Raw genomic sequence first — 23,338 nt, forward strand, 5'->3', positions numbered from 1 at the left:
TGCCTTTTCATTTTCTGTTATGGAAAGGCCCTGAGCATATGCCAGGCTTTGGAGCCTTTTGTTAGTACTCTAGTCCATGCATAATTGCGCCTTCCTCTGAATTATATATAGCACCTCACTACTTACATTTCAATATACTTTCCTGGCCAGGTGCAGTGGCTCACGCCTCTAATTCCAGCACTTTCGGAGGCCCAGGTCAGTGGATCACGAGGTCAGGAGTTCGAGACCAGCCTGACCAACATGGTGAAACCCCGTCTCTACTAAAAATACAAAAATTATCCAGGTGTGGTGGCACACACCTGTAATCTTAGCCACTTGGAAGGCTGAGACAGACAGGAGAATAATTTGAACCCAAGAGGCAGAGGTTGGCAGTGAGCCGAGATGGAGCAACTGCACTCTAGCCTGGGTGACAGAGCGAGACTCCATCTCAAAAAACAAAAATAAAAAATGTAAAAATATATATTATATATATATATATTAAAATATACATACGTTTAATATATATATATATTAATATATGTCCCGGTTTAGTTTAATTTCTTATCCTCTAAGGGGATAGATGCGTTCTGTGCCACCTTCTCGAGTACTAATGGTTAACCGGAGTGAACACAAGCAACCAACCGCTAGACTGGAGCCCAAAACAACAGTCGCAGTTCTACAACAGAAAACGCTGCCCTGGGCCTGAGACCTGTCTCGGAAATGCTCCTCATCCATCTGCTGTTTCTCCCAGGACAACCTAGGTCCAACCCCACGGGAATATACAGAGAGTCCTCGGGCCACAGACTTAAAGCCGCAACAGGGGTGCGGGGGGCCACGACAGTCTGGTCCCAGCCGACCAGCCAGCGACCACCAGGGACCGAACCCGGGACTGCAGCCGCACTTCCCCGCCCTCTTTTCCCAGCTCCGCCCTGCGGCGGGCGACGCTCCTGAGGGGCGGGGCTTCCGCTTCCGGCCGGGGATTGTTGACGCCTACGCCTACGGCTGCGGCTGCGGCGGTGGCGACGGAACTGTTGGGGAGGGGTAATTGGGGGAGAGAGACGGAGCAGTGACAGGTACCGCTGAGGGTGCTGCTGAGGCGACGATGGCAGAGGGGCCCGAGGAAGCCCGAGGCCCCGCTCCTGGGCAGGACGAAGGCGGGGGGGACCACGAGCCGGTCCCTTCCCTGAGAGGGCCTCCTACCGCCGCCGTCCCATGTCCCCGCGACGACCCCCAGGCCGAACCCCAGGCCCCGGGCCGGCCCAGAGCTCCGGGCCTCGCAGCTGCCGCCGCTTACGAATCGGAGCCGCCGCGCGAGCTTGGGAAGTGCGGGGAGGCGGCCTCCGGCTCCGGTGCAGGGCCGCCAGAGCAGGCGGGCTGCGAGGCGCCCGAGACCGCGGCGCCGCTGGAGAGACCGGCGCGGCTGAGCGCCCGTGAGTACTCCCGGCAAGTGCACGAGTGGCTGTGGCAGTCCTACTGCGGCTACCTCACCTGGCACAGCGGCCTGGCCGCCCTCCCCGCCTACTGCAGCCCCCAGCCGTCCCCGCAGAGCTTCCCCTCGGGCGGCGCTGCAGCCCCCCAGGCCGCGGCGCTGCCGCCGGCCCCGCAGCTGGGCTATTACAGCCCCTTCTACTTCCTGAGCCCCGGGGCTGCGGGGCCCGACCCGGGGACAGCTGCCGGCCTCAGCACCCCTGCTCCAGTCGCGAACCTGGGAGCCCGGGCTCCTCAAGTGCAGTCGTCCGTCCGGGCCACTCCAGTGACGAGGGTAGGATCCGCAGCGCCTTCGCGAAGCCCCAGCGAGACCAGGCAGCAGGCAGGTGAGACGCGCGGGCTGGAGGCTGGGCGGAGTAGAAGGGTCTTCAGGGGGCTGTGGGTAGAGCTGGCACGCTTTTTGGACCTGTCACTGCTGCTGCTACTCCGATTAGCGATCCTGCCCGTGCACTAGCTGTCGTTTGTCCAGGCCCTAAATCCCCAAAATGTACAAGGAGGCAATACAGTTTCTTCTTCCTTTAGACTTGGCACTCCGAGTTGATTCCCTTCCTCATGGGGACTCGTTGTTTCTACGTGAAAAGAAACTGCTCTTCAAACCATCCTCTTCCTTTGGTTTTCACGCTCTGCAGAGTGAGGTCCAAAGCTACACTCGCAGATGGCAAACTCACTTTTGGAGGGGCTCAACTGTTAATGCTGGAAATTATTCAGATATTGACTACTTAGGACAGTGGAACTGAACGGACATAAAAGGAGATTGACATGGATGCGTGTGGAGTTAGGAAGCTTTTGATTGGGTCAAAGCTTCACTTCATTTGATCGAGAAGCCCGGCTTATTGATCTTGTATATTGTGTAATTGTTTTTGCTTCTGTGTGTGAACTAGAGTATTTTGAATTAGTTTACTACTTAAGCTATTAGACTTTTCGTTTATTTAGCCACAGATAGAAGGGACAAGAACTACTTGATGCCTCTGATCCCAGCAGAATTTAGGATGACAGATTGATATTGGGTTTATTTTAGAGAAAGCAAAACAAACTAAAGGAGGGGGTACAGGGATTTACTTTATACTAATTGCCAATGTATAACCTTGATTTGTACTAAAATCGATTTTCTGTCACTTAGATCTGTGATCACTTGGATTCTCAGAATTCTTACTGAAATTTATTGGTTACTCTAATCAGATTTGTCTGTGAAATCACTTTTGGTGGGGCAGGGCGGGGGGTGGGGAGTGTGGAGGACGAGGTTTGGCTCTGCTGGATAGTGCAGTGGCGCAATCCTGGCTCGCTGCAACCTCTGCCTCCCAGGTTCAAGCCATCATGCCACCTCAGCTTCCCTAGTAGCTGGGACTGTAGGCATGTGCCACCATGCCTGGCTAATTTTTTTATTTTTTGTTGAGACCGGGTTTCGCTATGTTGGCCAAGGCCAGACCGGTCTCGAACTCCTGGCTTCAAGCAATCTGCCTGTCTTGGCCTCCCGAAGTACTGGTATTACAGATGTGAGTCACTGCACCCAGCTATGTGAAATCAATTTTTAAACGTTAAAGTTAGGAAAACAAATTTTAAGTTCAGTAAATACTGGAGTACTGTTCCTCTATTTTAATAACATGGATTCTTGGTGGAATGAATATCAATAGTTGTTGCAAGGTTATATTTTTTTATTAAGTTGTACCTTGACTTTCTTTACCAATTCATTACATGGCCTGTGTTCCAAGGCTTATGTGAAATGGTTTTTCCTAACTTTTTTTTTTTTTTTTTTAATTTACAGGCAGAGAATATGTTATTCCATCCTTGGCCCACAGATTTATGGCAGAGATGGTGGATTTCTTTATTCTCTTCTTTATAAAAGCAACCATTGTCTTAAGCATTATGCACCTCAGTGGGATAAAGTAAGTTGAGGACATTTGCAGAAAGGTTATTTCTACTGTTTAAAACTATTGTTTTGTTACATTCTGTTTGTCTACACGAGACTATATGGATAATGAGCTTGTCAGTGTCATGATTTCTTTATGAGAGCTTTGTCAGATTTATGGTTTTCTTGTTGTTTTAGGAAATAACTAAAAATTTCTACTGAATTCTATGAGATGTGTGGGAATCTCACCTATCAAAAATAGGTAAAAGGAGCCTCCAAACCTGGTTTGATTTTATTCAACTATTCCTTTTTTTTTTTTTTTTTTTGAGACGGAGTCTTGCTCTGTAGCCCAGGCTGGAGTGCCGTGGCGGGATCTTGGCTCACTGCAACATCTGTCTCCCGGGTTTAGGCAATTCTCTTGCCTGAGCCTCCCAAGTAGCTGGAACTTCAGGTGCACGCCGCCACGCCTGGCTAATTTTTTGTATTTATTTTAGTTGAGACTGGGTTTCACGGTGTTGCCCAGGCTTGTCACAAACTCCTCAGCTGAGGCAATCTTGCCTGCCTTAGTCTCTGAAAGTGCTGGGATTACAGGTGTGAGCCACTGTGCTTGGCCTCAACAATTCTTTTAGGCCAGGAACCAATTTACCTGTCCGTGTCGTGTTTCCTCTTGCTATCTTGTGGAGTCTCTAAAGACAAGGTATAAAGAGCTTTTGGTAGGTGAATAAATAATCAACTAGATGGCGTTTCCAAATGGGATTGCTTATACTGTGGGGCAAGTCCCAAGTGAACTTCAAAGTGAGACATTTATTTGAGTGATCCTTCCAGATTAACAGTAATCCTAATAGCAGTTATCACTTCCTGAGTATTTTCTATATGCCGTGTACTGAGCTTACTCGTTTTTTCATATGGATTCTTCTTTAATCTTCATACCAAGATGAGATGTTGAGATTAATACCTCCATTTTATAGAGTCTGAAATTTGGGTTTATGAAAAGTTGAGCCCAGAACTTAAAATGTTACAAAGGTAGTAAGTGATAGAGTCAAGATACAAACCTATGCGGTCAAATTTAGGGTCCTTGCCAGAACCTGAGTGTTACTGTGATTACTCCCTGTCCCTCTGTCTCTCACCATACTGTACATTCAGTGAAATACTCCTTTATGTTCAATTTTCTGAATTGCTTTCAACCCCAGACCTCCTCACTACCAGACCATTTTTCTTTTTTTTTTGAGACAGGGTTTTTCTCTGTCACCCAGGCTGGGGTGCAGTAGTGCAATCACAGCTCACTGCAGCCATGATCTCCTGTGTCCAAGTAATACTCCCACCTCAGCCTCACAAGGAGCTGGGACCACAGGCATGCGCCACCATGCCTAGCTAATTAAAAAAACTTTTTTTGTAGTGACAGGGTCTCCCTATGTTGCCCAGGGTGGTCTCAAATTCCTGGGCTCAAATGATTCTCCTGCCTCAGCCTCCTAAAGTGCTGAGATTACAAGCATAAACCACTGCACCTGGCCCATTTTTTTTTTTTTTTTAAATCATGATAGCTTCTCACTTTTCCAATTACTGTCATCTCTTGCTTGGATTCTAGCAAAAGTCTTCTAGTGGTAACTCAGTCTCCTGTTTTATCTCAGTCCAGTCTCTGATACAAAACCAAAGTGATCATAAATCCTGGTTCTGCCCCTCTCCTACCATAAAGCCCTTCAGTGGTTTCTCTTTTTAAAATTTTTATTATTTTTATTTTTTTAGAGATGGGGGTCTCACTGTGTTGCCCAGGTTGGCCTCAAAATCCTGGGCTCAGGCGATCCTCCCAGCTTAGCCTCCCAAAGTGTTGGGATTACAGGCATGAGCCATCATGCTCAGCCCCTTCAGTGGTTTCTCATTACCAGCAGGATAAAGTCTTAATTTCTTCATGCAGTTTAACAGATACCTTTATTTCTTAATCACTGACACCTCTCACATTTAGTATATGAGCCATACCAAACTACTTACAGCTTCTGTCACATACACTCTTGCTCCAAGACTTGCTCTCCTGCTGTTCCCTTTCTGAAACATTATTCCTTCTTAGTCTGGCTGACTTTTCTTCATCCTTCAGATTCTCATCTAACTGTCTAGAAAGCTTCACAAGGTTAAGTGTACCTGGTATGTATTTCCATAGTGTCCTAGGCTCCCCATTACAGCACTCATCCCACTTTATTATTGCTACTTACTTATTGTTCTGCTTTGCTAGATCAGACCCTCCATGAAAGCAGAGACTATGTTAATTCATTCACCCATATTTCCCCAGGGCGAGTACAGTGTCTGCCCACAATAATGCTGCTTATTTGTTGAATAAATTAATGAATGCTTTATGAGACTAGATGGTTGGGAATCTAAAGATTAGTTTAGAATTTCAATTAAAATATATGACTTACACTAATGAAAAAAATCAGTGCAACTATTCTGGTAACTAATTCTTTACTATTATTTTGTGTAGGGATATCTCTAAGTTTGCTATGCATTATATAATAGAAGAAATAGATGAAGACACATCAATGGAAGACTTGCAGAAAATGATGGTTGTGGCTCTTATATACAGATTATTGGTTTGTTTCTATGAGGTAAGCTATTGAGTTCAGCAAGTATTAACATTTATCTAATTTTATGGTTTTATATTTTATTTTTATCTTACTATTTTTTTTGAGATGGAATTTCACTCTTATTGCCCGGACTGAAGTGCAGTGGCGTGACCTCGGCTCACTGCAACCTTAACCTCCCGGGTTCAAGTGATTCTCCTATCTCAGCCTCCCGACTAGGTGGGACTACAGGTGCATACAGCCACACCCAGCTAATTTTGTATTTTTAGTAGAGATAGGGTTTCGCCATGTTGGCCAGGCTGGTCTCAAACTCCCGGCCTCAGGTGATCCACCCACCTTGGCTTCCCCAAGTGCTGGCATTTCAGATGTGAGCCACTGCACCCGGCCAACAGTATCAGCCCAAGACAAAAAAGTAAGAGAAATTTATAATTATTCATGTCTTTTCCACATGTCTACTTTTCTGTTTTTTTCCAAATTTTAATTAATGATTAAGCAAAAACTTTTGGAAGAAGAGACATTTTACAATTTCCTTGTAATATTTTTTAGTTTTAGAAAGTCAAAATTTCACTTAGGTTGTGGTCCAAAAATGTACTTGTAAATTGGTTGTGGAACGTGCAGTGTAATTCTTTTGCTGCAAATTAGTCTTAGAGAAATATTACAGGAGACAGACATCTTGTAGTATTGGACATGCTAGAGACCTACAGAAATGCATTAAGTTAAATGGTTAACGTTTCTGTGCAGTTCTTTCAAATTGAAATTTTTAAAACATGAAATAATATGATAGGAAAGCTTAAAAATTGGTATAGATGAGCTAGTAAGTTATTTTCAAATTATCCTTCTTTCCTTAGATCATTTGCATTTGGGGAGCAGGTGGAGCTACCCCAGGGAAGTTCCTGCTGGGGCTTCGAGTTGTGACATGCGATACATCAGTGCTTATTGCACCAAGTCGGGTTTTAGTGATTCCTTCCTCAAATGTTAGCATTACAATGTAAGTCCTTTTCTTAGCTTAATCTACTACATAAGAAAATAATGTTTTAGAATATTGGGGTTTTCTTCTTTGTGGCATAGAGATAGGCTTATATTTATCAAGTTTAAAACAAAGTTTATGAGTATTTATTTCAGTTGTGTTATATGATTTAGACCTCTCTTCCAGTGTACATTTTCCAGATCATTTTATGAATTACAAGTCACAATATGAGAGGATGATTTGGGTGCTGATGCTATCTTACTGCTCCATGACCATTTTTATTATTCTCTAGATCTGTGGACATTAGGTCAGTTTTCTAATCTCTCTTGAGTCTCAATTTGGCCGTACTTATCATTATTCCGTCTTGAATAGGCAGTAAGAGTTTTGACAGCTATACATTCGTGCATCCTTCTGCTGCTGAGAGTTTGCAGTACTGTCAATACTCAAGGTTAACTGTTGGCATGTAGCTCTGGGGGAAGGTACAACTAGTGATAATGGAAGTTGTGGAGATGAGTGGCCGGTAGTCAGTTGAGCCAAACAAGATATTGGCTGCAATTTTTGCCAGAATGATTCAGAGCTGGATTGTTACATCAAGGACTATGGGCCAGGCATGGTGGCTCATGCTTGTAATCCCAGCACTTTGGGAGGCCAAGGCAGGCGGATCAAGAGGTTGAGTGATCAAGACCATCCTGGCAAACATGGTGAAACTCTGTCTCTACTAAAAATGTAAATATTAGCTGGACGTAGTGGTGCATGCCTGTAGTCCCAGCTACTCGGGAGGCTGAGGCAGGAGAATTGCTTGAACCTGGCACGTGGAGGTTGCAGTGAGCCGAGATCTCACCACTGCATTCCAGCCTGGGGGACAGAGCAAAACTCCATCTTGCGGGGGGAAAAAAAAAGAAATATGAACAGGTGACTCTAGAAACCTTGGTTTTGCCATCTTCAAATTTTTCTTAAAATTCCATAGTTGTAAACCTACCTACTTCTTTTAGTAAGCGTCAGTAATGGCAAATGTTACATGAGTACTTTTTATATACCTGCACTGTAACACTGCATGTGTATTAACTGATTTAATGCTAATAACCTTATAAGATAGATACTATTGTTCCCGTTTTGCAGATGTGAAATACAGCTAGTTAGTAATTGGTAGAAGATGGATCTTAATTTAACTAGTTTGGATTCAGAACCCACACTCGCAGCCACTGTACTTTTCTGCAGCCCTTCCGTGCACTAAAAGGAAGAAATCTAACAAGTAGGAGAATTCTCCATTCTGAGTGATTGCTGAAAGCTTTTAAAAAGCTTTCCTTAATCATTGGATACCACAAAGGAAAATGCCGATGAAAGAACACACAGTACTTTAAAATGCAGGTTCTTTATATAAGGTAAATAAATGGGACTACAGTAAGCATACTCAGAATTTATGTTCATTTCTTCTAAGAAAATACTAGACAGTATTGTCAACCCTTATTCTGTATTCCAAGGCATGTTTATTACTGCTTTTTATGTTCAAGTTCTGAGGTCTTTTATGTTGTTGAAGTCTTTAGAAATAGCCCAGGTGGTTTGATCATGACACAGTGCTACTTGAAAATGTATCAAAGGCAAAAATTCTCTCAACTATACTTTGAATGTCTTTTTCCCTGTGGACTTTTGTAGAGAAGTAGAACTGTGTTTTAAATATCTATTTTGAACTTGATGGGATACCATTAATCTGTATGTGGTTTGATGTCTAAGTCATATTTTTGTTTTGACTTTTTAGGTCCACTATACGGGCTTTGATCAAGAATTTTTCTATTGCTTCTTTTTTCCCTGCTTTCATCACACTGCTGTTTTTCCAGCATAATCGAACAGCCTATGACATTGTAGCAGGAACCATTGTGGTAAGAAGAAATGGGGCCAGATGATGTCCCCCAAAGCCCTGATTTCCACACACTGTAATGACAAGACTAAATTATGTATCAAGGCCATCAGTATCCCTGGGTTACACTAATTCATGATTTAGAAATTAAAGCAGTCACTCCAGTGTGATGCAGGTGACTATTCTCAAAGTACTGATTTTACTCGAATGCCAAAGAACTTTTCCAGCAGAAAAACCTATTAAATTCAAGTAAATTTTTAGATCAAAAAGGCAAATGATTTTATCAACAATGGACAATATACACTTTCTTAAGATCTAAGGCAGTAGGATTTGCTGAAAGCATTTCCAGCTTTGAAATCTCCAAATGAAACTTTAAAATTTGTTTTGATTTACCCCAAAATAATGGAAAATGTTCAGCTGTGTTTTGTAAATACCTATGTAACTCATCTTTTAGTTTTCAAATTCCTGGGGAAATTGTCTTTGGTGTTTAGGGGAGGGAATGAGAACACAAATTGGACAATCCGCTCTCTCCCATCCCAGGAGATGGTGAGTTAGCTGCCAGAAAGGCAGGCCTAGCAGTTCCCTTCGGTGATCATGTAAAACTTTACAAGTATTCTTAATGCTTGAACATGTATTTGGGGACAAGTTTCTCATGATGATGAAAAAGTATTAAGTCATATTGCTATGTTATCATTGATTTTTTTAAAGGTAAGTTAGTACGTTTAATGGTGGGAGGAGTAAATTTTCACTGTACATTTAACTCATAATTTATGTGCAAGTGTTTTCAGTACCCTGAATCAAACTATAAATATGTGGGGAGAAATTACTTCCATCAAACTATTGCATATTTACTGTAAAAGTATTTCCAGTATGTGTGCAGCATGAAGAAAGTATTAGTGCTTTTCAGTGTTCTCAATGAGTGTAAATTCTATTTATATACAGCATATTCACATACTAGTTTCCTTATATTTTACATAGTTCCATGACTGTTGAAAACATCAAGAAGTTAAGAAAATTTAATAGTTCATCATTAACTCTAAAATACTATTAATAGCTTGTGAAATATTAGCAATTTTCCCATTATGGACTGTTCTCTCTAAAGCAAGGGAGACTGTTGTTCCCAGACATTATTCTAGGTTCTGTCTGCTAGGGATAAAGTTTGGGGGAAAATGTTACGCAGAGTAATACTGTGTATACTGCCATTTTGCATTATTGTTATGTTGAAGCAAAACTGTAGGGTTTTATATGTGTGTGCTTTTGCTAGATGTCCCAGTTAGCTGTGCTGCGATGTACCTGTACTATTTATGGTTTAAGTTTTGATTCTTAGGTATTTTTCTCCAGCTCTGACATTGTCTTCCAGAGACACACTAAACTGTACTGCACAGTTCAAAATTTGATTTAAGGAATCTAGGCATTTGTTCTTGGTCTTAATAGCAAACACAGTACATGTCTATTACCACTGTATTTTCAAAGATTTTTCTTTGACATTTAAAACTGTGACAACAGATATTACACATTTGATTACAGAAATTTAATGTCTTTATTAATACTTTTATTATAAAATTTCATAAACCATGTTTTTCAAAACAAGTTTATATCAAATCCAGCTTCCCAGAAACACTAATATTTAAGTATGTCAATGTACTAAATAAATCATTCACTTGTACCCATGGGGAAGATTTGGTGTGACTGCCCTTCACAGTAAAAAAAGAAAAATCTTTTATTTTAAAAATTAGATTAGGAAATGTTACATAACTTATAACTTGGCACTTTAGTAGTGTATACACTAGCATTAGTTTACACACTACTTTTGCCACTGGGCCATTCAAGTTGAAATGGCCCTCAGTCATAGAACTCTGGAATATGTCTTTCATTCATAATTTCTGCTCAGATAATACCTTGCCATCTAGGTTAGTTTTGTTCATGCTATAAAACAAAGGCAAGGTAGTCCAGTTTAATTTTGTATGCTTGGAACATTGCCCATTTTCTAGGAGTCATTCAGATTACTGTTTATGTAGGTTCAGTCAGATCCAACCACGGATTCGAGTTACTGTACTATATAACCCTATAAAATACATAAAAGTATTATTACTTTGCCTCTGTAATAGAACCCGAGAGACTATTCTGTTTCAGTTTATGAATTCACCGTTTGCACAAAGAGATTTTCATTCCCAAAGTTTGGGAAAGAATGACAAAACAATGAGGGAAGAGCGAGCCAGGCGTTAGTGCCACATATTTTTCTCTAGGGGTTGTAAGGTAGAGTGTCCTTTCAAGAACACTTAATTGTATTTCACTTACAGACCTGATTTTCTGTGTCAAAGTATAATTCTCATGCTGAAGCTCTAGCCTAAAAAGGCAGAAAACAGTTATCTTCATTCTACAACATATTCATCACTTTAATAAGAAGGGAACAAAATTTAGGATTCAAGCTGAGTGAGAATACTGTTTCAAGTGAACATGTTCCCTAAGATGAATCAGAACTGGCAGTTGATTTCCCACCAGTAAAAATATGCTGAAGGGCTAATGCACATTGAGAAAAATCTGACATACTGAATAAATAATGTTCATGTGGGAGCCAGGAGCTGGGTTAGCCTTGCCTTTAGACTGTGACTACAGAAATAAAGGCAGCACTTTTGGAACTAATAACAGCCTTAACTTGTATCCTAAAGAGGATTGCCCAACTGAACTTTTGCTCCCACCAGCTCGGTATTTATTTCTGCCTAAGTACTCACCTTCCAATTTTACCCAAGTATTTAGGATAGAAAAACAAATGCATTATATTTGAGAGCTACTTCGCCCACATTACAAAATGAGTCAGTGTTTTCAGTTTCAAGGGACAGTAAAAAGAAAGGATTTGTTCCCTTCAGTGACTTGTTTGGGTATTTCTGTGTTACGCCTAAGTTTCTAGCAAAGGAAGGGTAGAAAGGAGTTGAAAATTACACTACTTGGGAATAAAGGGCTTTTTGAGGGGGATATGGGTATTAAACGTTTCCATTAGGCAGTTGTTTTTTTGAATATGCCTAAACAGTATTCCTGACAAGAAACATGCCAATTACCTGACGTTCCTTGTCCCCAGTACAACAGGCCACTCACGATATCACAAAAAGTTCCTCATTTCAAACAGTGTACATATTTCTTTATGGTTCATTATAGTAAGGCTTGACCTGTAAACAGTATCTGATCGCCCACCTATAAATAAAATTCAGCATTCTATTTTTAATAATGTGTATGCCACCAATTTGTATTATTTGTCTCAATAAATACTTAGTCATCAACACGTCTATATTTTGTCTATTTCCTTGAGATAGTTTGCTCTAGAATCTCCTACTTAGGGAGACCTTGCTTCCAAATACAGTTTTTCCAGTGGGTATATCAGTAAACTAGAATACTTTCAGAAATACAGATCTATAAAAAAGGAATCATCCATCTTTAGGAATATGTTCTTTTAGCAAGTACACTCAGAAGTTCCTTGTACGTGAATTAAGCTTAATATTAAATTGATCCAGTCCTTTAAGAGTTGTTAACCATCACAACCACCACATAAACCTCATCTGGGCAATTTAAATATAGTTGTGACCTTAAAAGCCTTTCCTGTTTAAATTTTATGAACAGGTCCAGAGAGAAGGGGCCAGATGCAAAACAACTGGTTCCTCAACAAGGGCAAAGACAATAAAAGATAAACCAGAGTGCGGCTAAAAGATGGTCTGAGCCTGTAGACAACGTGCTACTGTTATGAGCCTAGCCATAAATGTATGTTTTGGAAGTACAGTGCATTTTTGAGACAAGTTTATAAAAGTTGTCCCATGTAACACAGAAATGAAGGCTTTGGCTGACGTGGTCATACAGCTGATGTGTGTAGCTAGACCTGCTACCCCTATTTTCTCAATTTTACTACACCAGATTTGTCAGTTTCCATTAAATGCACAAGCTAAAATAACCTTTATAAAATTTCCATTGAACCTCAAAGTTTAAAACAGGCACAGAAAATAACATGCTAATATAATTAAAGTAAAAAGTTCTTACCATGTTTAACCAGCATATGGCCTGGTTATATGCTAAAATTAGCTCAGTAATTAATTTCAAATAATAAAATTAGATGAACAAGCCAATTTCAGGGGAGAATTTGTAACAAGTATTAATGAGCAGCTTAAAGACATTTTTTAGTGGTCAGAACTGTACCTTTATCTCAATGCCCAGAATTGTAATTACTCAAAACTAGCAATTAAAGTGACACCCCCCCCCAAACCTCAGTTTTTTAGGTCTGCCAGGTGCTTATTTAGTTTTGGACCCTATCCAGACCCAGTCAGTCTCTGGTGATGAGGTCCTAGAATATGTATCTGACGTATCCCACCAAATACTACTAATGGTACATTCAGTGTGAGCCACTGATCCTTTGGTCAATCAACCAAATTATAAAAACATACGTACCTAATTATTCGATTAAATTTTCTGAACATGACTTTCCTCCCTTCAGAGATTCTTTTTCATTAAAAATAATCCCTGGCCGGGCTTTGTAGCTCACACCTGTAATTCCAGCACATTGGAAGGCAAGAAGATCACTTGGGCCCAGGAGTTCAAGTGAGCCAGCCTGGGCAACATAGCAAGACCCTGTTCTCTACAAACAATGAAATAAAAAAAAAGTTAGCACGGTGGTATACATCTGTAGTCCCCAGCTACTCTGGAGGCTGAGGCAGGAGGACTGCTTGAGCCTAGGAGTTGAAGGCTACAGGGAGCTATGTTCACACCACTGCATTCTACCCTGAGTGGGAGAGGGAGACCATCCATCTTCATTACTCATTGGCCCAGCATGAGAAGTATGGGCTTTTATTATTTTCTTTCCAACATTTATCCCCCTCCAATCCCTGGCTACAAATAGCTTTAATTTTCACTTGTGTATGTAGCATACAACCCAAAGGAAGGCCGGGCGAGGTGCCTCACCCCTGCAATCCCAGCACTTGGGAGGCCAAGGTGGGTATATGAGCTGAGGTCAGGAGGTCGAGACCAGCCTGGCCAACATGGTGAAACCCCATCTTTACTAAAAATACAAAAATTAGCCAGGTGTGGTGGTGCACACCTATAGTCCCAGCTACTCGGGAGGGTGAGGCAGGAGAATTGCTTGAACCCGGGAGGCAGAGGCTGCAGTGAGGTAAGAACACACCACTGCACCACAGCCTGGGCGACAGGGAAAAGAAAGAAACGTCAACCAACCAGAAGTTCAGCAAATTAAAACTGAGCACAAAATAACTACATTCAAACTGAAAAATAAAATTACCAAATACTGTTCCAAGAATTCTTTTGTGAACCGCAGAAAAACAATCCAGTTAAAAAAAGAATAAAATAATACTTACACTATCCAGTAACTTACCAAGGAAGATACAAACACAAAGAGAAATGGATGTGTGTTTACTTTCAACTTTTTTTAAAAGGTATGTAAACTGCTGGGCAAATTACTTTCCCCTTCTCTTAGGAGTTGTCTGAATCATGTCAATGTACTTTTTGGAACTTATCTTCCAATGAGCCACTGTTAACCTTTACTTTAAAAAGTCCTGTCCCAATAAGACTGTGTACCTTCATTATGAGGTAAAACTAGAACAAAAAGTATGTCATAATTTTTTATTGATGGCATTTATCCCATGGTTTAATATGTTAATTATACTGTAATAAACATGGCTTTAATATTAAACTTTTCCTTATTATCCAAAGTCACCACAGTCCATTTTAGTAAATATAAAAATATATGCTTAATACTTTGTACAATACTGGTTTTTGGTCCAAACAAAACTGGATCAGAAAAGCCAATAAATTCAACTTTAAGAATCCCCAATTTTTTTTTAAAGATTTCCAAATGGATTTAGGCAACTTTGAATAATGGGATTTACATAATAAAATCTGAGACAAGACTAAACAAACAACAAAAAAATCTCTAACACAAAATTCAAATTTCAAGTTCACAGATTTATGTTATGCCAAAAAAGTACAGAAACAAAATTGTATTTACACAAGTTTCATAATAAAATAATGAAAAAGGCAAGACAGGTGATAAAAGAATGAAAATATAGAAATAGCATATAATTATTAAATGGAGAATGAACTAGATCTAACAAGTCCTTAGCACGGACCATTCTTTAATCAGGCTTCCTCTATCAGAAAAGTTTAGTGCACAATACACCCAACTCACTCACTTCACACATACACCAGGACAAACTCAGCATAGAAATCATTCGTTTCAACATTCTCTAATCTATACAGAATTCTAATCTATACAGAATTCCTCAGATATAATTACAATTTCAACGCGTTCTGTAAACGCTTATCAGCGCACATAATGGTGTAGACAAAGAGGTTCTATACAAAGCCATTTGCCGTGCAGGCTCCATTCCCGGGAACAGCCAGACTATGTCAAATCAGTGAATAATCTGCTGGATCATAAAATATTTTTGCTGCAGAATCAGTCACCAGTCTAGCTATTATTTTTTAAAAGAGGGTGGGTGAAGCAGGGTGGGGCTTCTGTAAAGAAAGGGAAAGGAAGAAAAATCCAAAAATAAAGAAGTCCTTAGGTCTGACTTCAGATAACCCCAGCACAAAGTATAATCCAGTATCTGAAAGCAGGGCACCAGCTGTTGTTAAAATTGCGTATAACACCAATGTGACCTTTATTTTCTGCGTCTAACAGCAGTCTTTATCTTGCGGCCAGGGACTGAAGTTCCAGAAGATGAGAACATATTTTTCCCATTTGACCTGTAAAAAATAAAAGTTTCATAATGTGGTATGATGCTCAGGGCAAAATTTCCAAATCCTAACATTTACCATGAGCAGCAGCAACTGTTACATACATTTTCTGCTATACCTAACACACACATTACTGTTTTGTTTTGTCTTTTTTCTCAAACTATAATCCTCCAGAATTGCAGTATGGTAAATTTATGGTGGAGAACATATTTAATTTTACCCAAACCATACTGGATCTTGATAACTTTTAAAAACAAAACATATACATGTACATACCCTTACCAATGTAAATTCTCCATTTCAATAAAAAATTATCTTACCCCACTGTAAATGCTGGAGACGGGTTAAACGGAAAGCCCCCCGAGCCTGAAGGCTGGGCTGAGGCTGCAGGTGTGCTAGAATTTGCACCAAATGTGAACACTCCTGATGGATTGTTGTTTGTGAAGTTGAAATTTGTAGTGCTGCTGCCGAACTGGAAAACCGAACCTGTAACAGTTGAAGCAGAAATACTTCATTAGGGCAAAATGATGTTTTGAAATTAATGACTCTGACCTCTACATATAAAAACATGCAAACGGTTAAGATACTTTGGTCTTTTAATCCAAAGAAAACTAAAATATCTTCTCCACTAACACACAGTACATACTTGACACTTCCAACAAATCACACAACTTACCTATGACCAAGGGGAAAAGGGCAGCCTGGACTTCTGGTTAAAGATAGTGAAATCAATAAACACATTTAGCTCTATCTTCTTTGAACAGTGCATTAAAACAAGGGATTTTTACAAGGATAGAGTGGTGACCACAGCAACAAAGGTTTAGAAGCTGGAAGGCTGACTAGAGTTGATACAGAATTAGCAGCAGGGAAAGAACAGAAGCAATTGCATTTATACCAAACATACCCAAGATGTTTAGGTTCCAAATACCTCTGGAAGTGAGAATTAAGGCAGGAATTAGAGAGAGAGAGAGAAAAGGAAGGATAGCAGATATCCAGGATCAATCCCTCCCAACACCAAGATGGTAATTCTCAGTGGGGTGCAGTGGCTCATGCCTGTAATAGCACTTTGGGAGGCCAAGGCAGGTGAACTGTTTGAGCCCAGGACAGCTTGGGCAACATGGAGAGACTTCATCTCTATAAAAAAAATTTTTTAATTAGCTGGCTATAATGGTGTACATCTGTAATCCCAACCACTCAGGAGGCTGAGGTGGGAAGATCTCAAGCCCAGGGGGTCGAGAATGCAGTGAGCCCTGATTGTGCCACTGCCCTCCAGCCTGGTCAACAGAGTGAGACCCCATCTCAAAAGGAAAAAAAAAAAAAAGCAGCAGCCAGTAATTCTCCTCTTCCACCCCACCAGAACGGAAGTCTTTGTAGAAGTGTCTGGACTGGGGAACACCACATATATTTAACAGCAAGAATATCATTTTGAAAATGGGAATTAAGAGTAGGTTCAATATTCATTAAATACTGAGGGCTCCAGCCATCTTCCCAATCTTAGCTCCCAGAACACTGGCAAATGGAAGTTCCCTGACGCTCTCTAAGCAGGAGACTGGATGCATCTTCTCTGAGGAATCTGACAGACTAAGTGGAAAGAAAGGATACTAACATCCAAATTTTCTCAAGTAAAATAGAGAAACCAGATAAATCTACAATGAAATTTGAGATCTGCAAGCCCTATCAACACAGAAAGGATTTACGTGGTATTTAGGTGTCCTACAGTCATAAAAAAGTTAACTAGGTAGCTAAGGAGTACCAGACATTTGAGGACAGTATTTAATAAGAAACACTGAGACAAAAATAATAAAAGCAATTTTGGGAAAACCGACTCAGCAAGGAAACAAAACGTCAAGGAAAAAAATCCAAACTCGGTATCTTTAATGAATACTTCATTCACTGGGGGATTGGGTGGGGAAACCCAGTGCATAAAAAAGAAACATCCAGAAAAAATGAGTACTTGGAAATTAAAGTCACAATAGTGGAAGTTAAAATCTCAGCAGAACAGGTAATGAAAGATAAATCTCAGAAAGTACAACAAAAAGATAAAAGGTGAGAAAGAAAGGAATGATAAAGGGCAAAATCTTCAAATACATAATTCAAGAAAATTCCCCAAAATGGAAGTTCACAAAAGAGCATGCTGCACTCCTTACACGAAGGATAAAAACAGACCCACATCAAGACATGTCCTGCTGTAACAGAACACTGGAGGCAAAAGGGAAGAGTCTAACGATTCCAGAAAGAAGAAACAGGCCAAAGAGCAAAGATCAAGACTTCATGCAACTCTGGAAGCCAGAAAGTCTACAATAGAGAATGCCTTAAAAATTATAAAAATGATTTCCAATCTACATCTATATTCAATCAAAATCTTACCAAACGTGGAGAGGGAAATAGATCCTTGCAGACATGTATGGCCTCAAAATTTTCATCCCTGAACCCTCAAGAATCACTGGAAGATGTGCTGTATCAGAAAAGGGAGTAACAGGAAAGACATGACACTCAGGAAACAGGGGTTTCTATAAGAAGCTAAAAGGAATCTTCAGAAGAGCGATAAAAAGAGGTTTCCCAAGAGCACAGTTAAACAGCAAGCCTAGAAAGCCTGGTAGGAGGAACAGGTTAAAAGACCCTGTGAGAAAATTCTTTCGGTGCTTGCTTCAGCAGCACAAACCCAAAACTTGAACAAAGATTAGGATGGTCCCCTCTACAAGGATGACACCCAAATTCGTGAAGTGTTCTGTGTTTTTAAAACTATAAAATACTGATGAAAGAAATTAAAGAGAACACAAACAAATATAAAGACATCCCATATTCATGGATCAGAAGAACTATTATTGTTAAAATGGCCATACTACTTAAAGCAATCTATGAATTCAATGCAATCCCTAACAAAAATACCAATGACATTCTTCATAGAAATAGAAACAAATCCTAAAATTCATATGGAACCACAAGAGTCCAAATAGCCAAAGCAATTCTGAGCAAAAAGAAAAAAGCTGGAAACATCATATTATCTGCCTTCAAAATATACTACACAAAGCTACAGTGACCCTATATAGCTATATGGGACTGGTACAAAAACATAGACCGACGCAGAACAATAGAGAACTCAGAAACAAATCCATGTATTTATGGCCAACTGATTTTTGACAAAGATGACAAGAACACACATTGGGAAAACAATACTCTCTTCAGTACATGGTGCTTGGAATACTGGAGATCCATATGTAGAAGAATGAAACTAGACCCCTGCTTCTCACTCTATGCAAAAATCAACTCTAAATGGATTAGACTTAAATGTAAGACACAACACTACAAAACTCCTAGAAGAAAACATAAGTAGAAATGCTCCAGGACACTGGTCTAAGCCAAGCTTGTCCAACCCAGAGGCCATGTGTAGCCCAGGATGGCTTTCAATGCCACCCAACAGAAATTCATAGACTTTCTCAAAACATTATGAATTTTTATTTTTGCAATTTTCCTTTTTCGCTCCCCAACTATTGTTAGTGTATTTCATGTGTGGCCAAAGACAATTCTTCTTCCGAAGTGCCCATGGAAGCCAGAAGACTGGACCCCTCCCCCACAGACAAAAATTTTATGGCTAATACCTAAAAAGCACAGGCAACAAAAACAAAAATAGACAAGAGGGACTACAGTAAACTGAAAAGCTTCTGCACAGCAAAAGAAGCTATCAACAGAGTGAAAAACCTGTTGAAAGGAAAAAAATATTTGCTTACTATTCATCCAACAGGGGACTAACATCCAGCATACACAAGGAGCTCAAATAATTCAACAGCAAAACAAAAAACAAAGAACCCAAATAATCCCACTGAAAAGCAGGCATGTATGGCCTCAAAATTTTATTCTGACATTTGTTAATCTGAATACACATTTCTTAAAACACAACACATAAATGGCCAATAGACATGAAAAAATGCTCAACATCACTAATCATAAGGGAAATGCAAATCAAAACCACAATGAGGTATCATTTCACCAGTTAGAACAGCTATTATCAAAAAGACAAAAATTAACAAATGCTAGTAAGGAAATGGAAACTCATATACTATTGGTAGGAATGTAAATTAGTATAACCATTATGAAAAACAGTAAGGAAGTTTCTCAAAATTTATCTAAAGAGAATCACATATGATCCAGCAATCCCACTACTGGCAATTTATCCAAAAAAAAGGGAAATCAGTGTATCAAAGAGATACCTGTAGCTGATGTTTAAGCACTATTCACAACAGCCAAGATATGAAATCAACCTAAGTGTTAATCAACAGATGAATGCATATAGAAAATGTGGTTTAATATATAATAAAATACTATTTGGCCATTAAAAGAAATTAAAATCCCATCATTTACTACAACACAGATGGCACTGAAGGATGACACTGTGTTAAGTGAAATAAGCCAGGCACAAAGACAAATATTCAATGTTCTCACTCATATAGGAGCTAAAAAAAAGTTGATCTCATAGAGAATAGAATGATGGTTCAGAGGCTTGGTTGGGGTGGTGGTAGGAATGGAAGGTGGTGAATACAAACATATAGCTAGATAGAAGGAATATAAATTCTAGTATTTGAGAGGACAGGAGAGTGACTACAGTTAACAATAATTTACTGTTTATTTCAAAATAGCTAGAAGATCTGAAATGTTTCCAACACAAAGAAATGATGAACGTTCAAGATGATGGATATCCTAAATGCCCTAATTTGATTATTACACATTCCATGTATGTAACAAAATAACACCTATTAGTTTTTAAAAATGAAAAAATTTAAAACATGGTTTTCATTTCTATAAAAAATGCTTTTGGATTATTACTAAAACTGTATTTCTATGTATGACAAAATGAATGCTTTGTGTTTTCTGTGGGACTGACCTTCACTAGACTTTGTACTATGGCCTTTTTGTTGTTGTTGTTGCTGTTGACAGTTATGCTGCTATCCAGAGCCTAGAATTTTCTAACATCTTGGCTGGGTGCAGTAGCTCACACCTGTAATCCTAGCACTTTAGGAGGCTAAGGTGGGTAGACTGCTTGAGCTCAGGAGTTTGAGACCAGCCTGGATAACATGGCAAAATCCCATCTCTACAAACCAGCCCCTGACCCCACAAAAAACAAAAAAATCAACAGATGGGCGTGGTGGTGCACGCCTGTAGTCACAGCTTCTTGGCAGGCTCAGGTAGGAAGATGGCTTGAGCCCAGCGGGTTGAGGCTATCATGAGCCGAGATTCTACCACTGTACTCCAGTCTGTGTGCCAAGGTGAGACACTGTCTCAAAAATTTTTTTAAAAATGATTTTATAACATCTTTACTATCCAGGTCTATCTTGTTATAGAACTGAGAACGTCTCAACCCTGAAATGCTGTCTTTCCCCAAGTTTCAACAACAATGTGACTCTAATTTTTAGGGCCATTTTGGCCTTTTCTCAATTCTTTAACTGGAAGAAAGATCTCCTAAAGTTGACTTTTTATATAGTTTATAAAATTGATTGCTCTTTAAATGAAGAAAAAAAAAAAACAAAAAAAAAAACGTTAACAGAGAAAGTTAATAATGTCAGAGGAACAAAATTCTGTATAGGATAGAAAGTTATAGTCTCCCATATGGCTCGGCAATAATCAAAATCTCCATAATCGGAATCCTGATCTAACCATACAGTGTCTCTATATTAAGAAGATAGAGGAAAGGCTGGGCGCAATGGCTCACATCTGTAATCCCACACTTTGGGTGGCCAAGGCGGGCGGATAGTCAGGAAATCGGGACTATCCTGGCTAACACAGTGAAACCTTGTCTCTACTAAAAATACAAAAAAATTAGCTGGGCATGGTGACATGCACCTGTAGTCACAGCTATTCAGGAGGTTGAGGCAAGAGAATTGCTTGAACCCGGGAGGTGGAGACTGCAGTGAGCCAAGATCCCGCCACTGCACTCCAGCCTGAGAGAGAGAGTGAGACTCCATCACCCCCCCCACCCCCCAAAAGAGGAAAATGTTACCTGCGTGAAAGAAATATAAACTTTCCAATTTCATATTGGAGAAAAAAATCCTGACCAAAATGGTTAATATATATGAGAAAACAGGAGACATTTTGGTATGTACATTAACTGACAAAGTACCAATATCCAGAATACATAAATAACTTTTACAAAGTCAAACTGAAAAATGGCCCCAAAAAACTTTTAAAAGAATTCACACACATGAGAAAACATATAGAATCCACATATAAAAACTCATACAATGGTGGTAGGATATGAATTGGTACAATTCATCAGGAAAAGTTTGTATTATCTTCTAGTATAAGATATACAAACTTTTTAATTTAGCAATCCCATCCCAGTGTACATACTCTAGAAAAACATGCATATGAGCACCAAGGTACATATACAAGACTGTACAGAGTAGCATTACCTGGTAGTTATTAAACAACTGAAACATACATCAACAGTAAATAAACTGCAGTATATTCATACAATGATCTACTCTATGGCAATGACAATAACAAACTATATGCAAAACATGGATGAACCTTATAAACCTTAGAGGAAAAGAATCAAGAATCAAAAGATTACATACAGTAATATTCCATTTATATAAAAGTAGTTAAAACTACATTTTCTAGGGATGCATATATTAGCCAATAACTACAGTAATAAAACCCAAAGAACAGTAATTACCGTAAAAGACAAGGCAGCGGTCATCATTAGAGTGGAGAAAAAGAGGAGTGTTATCAAAGAGATACATGAGGGGCTCCCAGGTGGTTGTTATACAGCATTTGCTTCGACATTACACTGTTCATTTATATTTTACACCCCTTTCTACATGAGGTTATATTTCACAATTAGAAAAAAATCAACAATTTTAAGAAAATACAGGATTATAATACAGTTTGATTAGTCATATTTAAAAAGTCATGGGTCCTGTTGTTTAAGTATGCAGGTCAAATGGAAAGGCTGTTATCAGCAAATACAAAGCGTCATGAGGCAACTCAGCAGGACTGCCCCAGGAGAGGGTACTAGACCTGGGGGTAACTTCCTGTAGCAAATCCAATCGTGAGGAGGATCAGAAAATGTACTTCAAATCTAGCCTTGGGAGCCCCAAAATTCAGAGTTGAGAAGAAATGAGACTGAAGGAATCCCATACCTAAGTCAGAGTAAAAATAACACTTTAAAATACACTACCTTAAAACGTTCCAATTCTGTGAAATCTGACAAATGTTGTTTATACATAAATCCAACCATATTACCTATTTTGCCAAGTACAAGAGATAATTTAAAAATCAAACATATGAATGGTTTCCAAGTTTAAAGGAAAATATTTTAAGACACACAAAGACCATATAGATACTAACAGCACCACTGCACACTTACTGGAATTAGGAGTTGTTCCAGAGCCAAATGCAGACTGACTAGGTTGTTGTCCAAACACAGGAGGCTGGCTACTGCTTGACACTGTCCCAAAAGTGGGCGGTACAGGCTGAGAACCAGTGGAAAATAATGCTGTAGAAGATGATATAGATCCAAAGCCTGGGGGATTAGGCTGGCTGGCACCTTGACTTTGTCCAAATGTTGGGGTCTGGTTAGCACCAAATGCTGGACTGGCAGAAGGTGCTGAGGGTCCAGTTCCAAATACAAAGGAGGATCCTGGAGGCCCAAAGAAACACTAAGTCACCATGGTGACTAATGTCCGTCCTCAAGAAATTTCTGTAAACCCACAAGCAAATGTGAAGTTTCTTTTCACTCTTACATTGCTAACCAAATTCCATCAAGACAAGTTTTTAAATCATGAGAATACAACTCTCTCTACCATTATTTAGTGAAACAATTGAATTCATAAAAACAAAAACTGCAATTAACAACTACTCCACATCTTCACAGCCAATAGTTTTTGGCAAAGAAACATATCTCAGAA

General features: G+C 39.6%; 2 protein-coding genes, 1 long non-coding RNA gene and 1 pseudogene across 3 annotated transcripts in view; 3 read left to right on the forward strand and 1 right to left on the reverse strand.

The window, feature by feature from the left end:
• The first annotated feature begins 949 nt into the window (after nucleotides 1-949).
• FAM8A1 (family with sequence similarity 8 member A1) lies at nucleotides 950-9,931 on the forward strand. The gene is made up of 5 exons (XM_017521628.2): nucleotides 950-1,793; nucleotides 3,230-3,350; nucleotides 5,784-5,907; nucleotides 6,732-6,871; nucleotides 8,607-9,931. Exons 1-5 carry the CDS (start codon nucleotides 1,082-1,084, stop codon nucleotides 8,749-8,751), a joined length of 1,242 nt encoding a protein of 413 aa, XP_017377117.1. The 5' UTR covers nucleotides 950-1,081; the 3' UTR covers nucleotides 8,752-9,931.
• Nucleotides 9,932-10,287: 356 nt separating this feature from the next.
• Nucleotides 10,288-11,986, forward strand: LOC108299377. Its single transcript, XR_001822935.2, has 2 exons — nucleotides 10,288-10,649; nucleotides 10,700-11,986. It is a non-coding gene; the product is annotated as an uncharacterized LOC108299377 (long non-coding RNA).
• A 2,318-nt stretch (nucleotides 11,987-14,304) lies between these two features.
• Nucleotides 14,305-23,338, reverse strand: part of NUP153 (nucleoporin 153) — an 80,014-nt gene continuing 70,980 nt past the window's right edge. The window contains exons 18-20 of the mRNA XM_017521426.2: nucleotides 22,798-23,070; nucleotides 15,755-15,920; nucleotides 14,305-15,443 (exon numbers count right to left, since the gene is read on the reverse strand). Coding sequence (XP_017376915.1) covers nucleotides 15,359-15,443; nucleotides 15,755-15,920; nucleotides 22,798-23,070 — 524 coding nt within the window. The 3' untranslated portion in view covers nucleotides 14,305-15,358. The remainder of the gene's footprint in view (nucleotides 15,444-15,754; nucleotides 15,921-22,797; nucleotides 23,071-23,338) is intronic.
• LOC119470091 lies at nucleotides 18,074-18,172 on the forward strand (annotated as a pseudogene).

The sequence above is a fragment of the Cebus imitator genome, unplaced genomic scaffold (genome assembly GCF_001604975.1).
Source record: "Cebus imitator isolate Cc_AM_T3 unplaced genomic scaffold, Cebus_imitator-1.0 Scaffold21, whole genome shotgun sequence".
NCBI classification, from domain to species: domain Eukaryota; kingdom Metazoa; phylum Chordata; class Mammalia; order Primates; family Cebidae; genus Cebus; species Cebus imitator.

Excerpts from the sequence above, each read along its gene's own strand:
- FAM8A1 (XM_017521628.2), top strand. The coding sequence starts at position 1,082 with ATGGCAGAGGGGCCCGAGGAAGCCCGAGGCCCCGCTCCTGGGCAGGAC. Across the intron at positions 3,351-5,783 it reads ATGCACCTCAGTGGGATAAA|GGATATCTCTAAGTTTGCTA; the intron begins GTAAGTTGAGGA and ends TATTTTGTGTAG. Across the intron at positions 6,872-8,606 it reads TCAAATGTTAGCATTACAAT|GTCCACTATACGGGCTTTGA; the intron begins GTAAGTCCTTTT and ends TTGACTTTTTAG.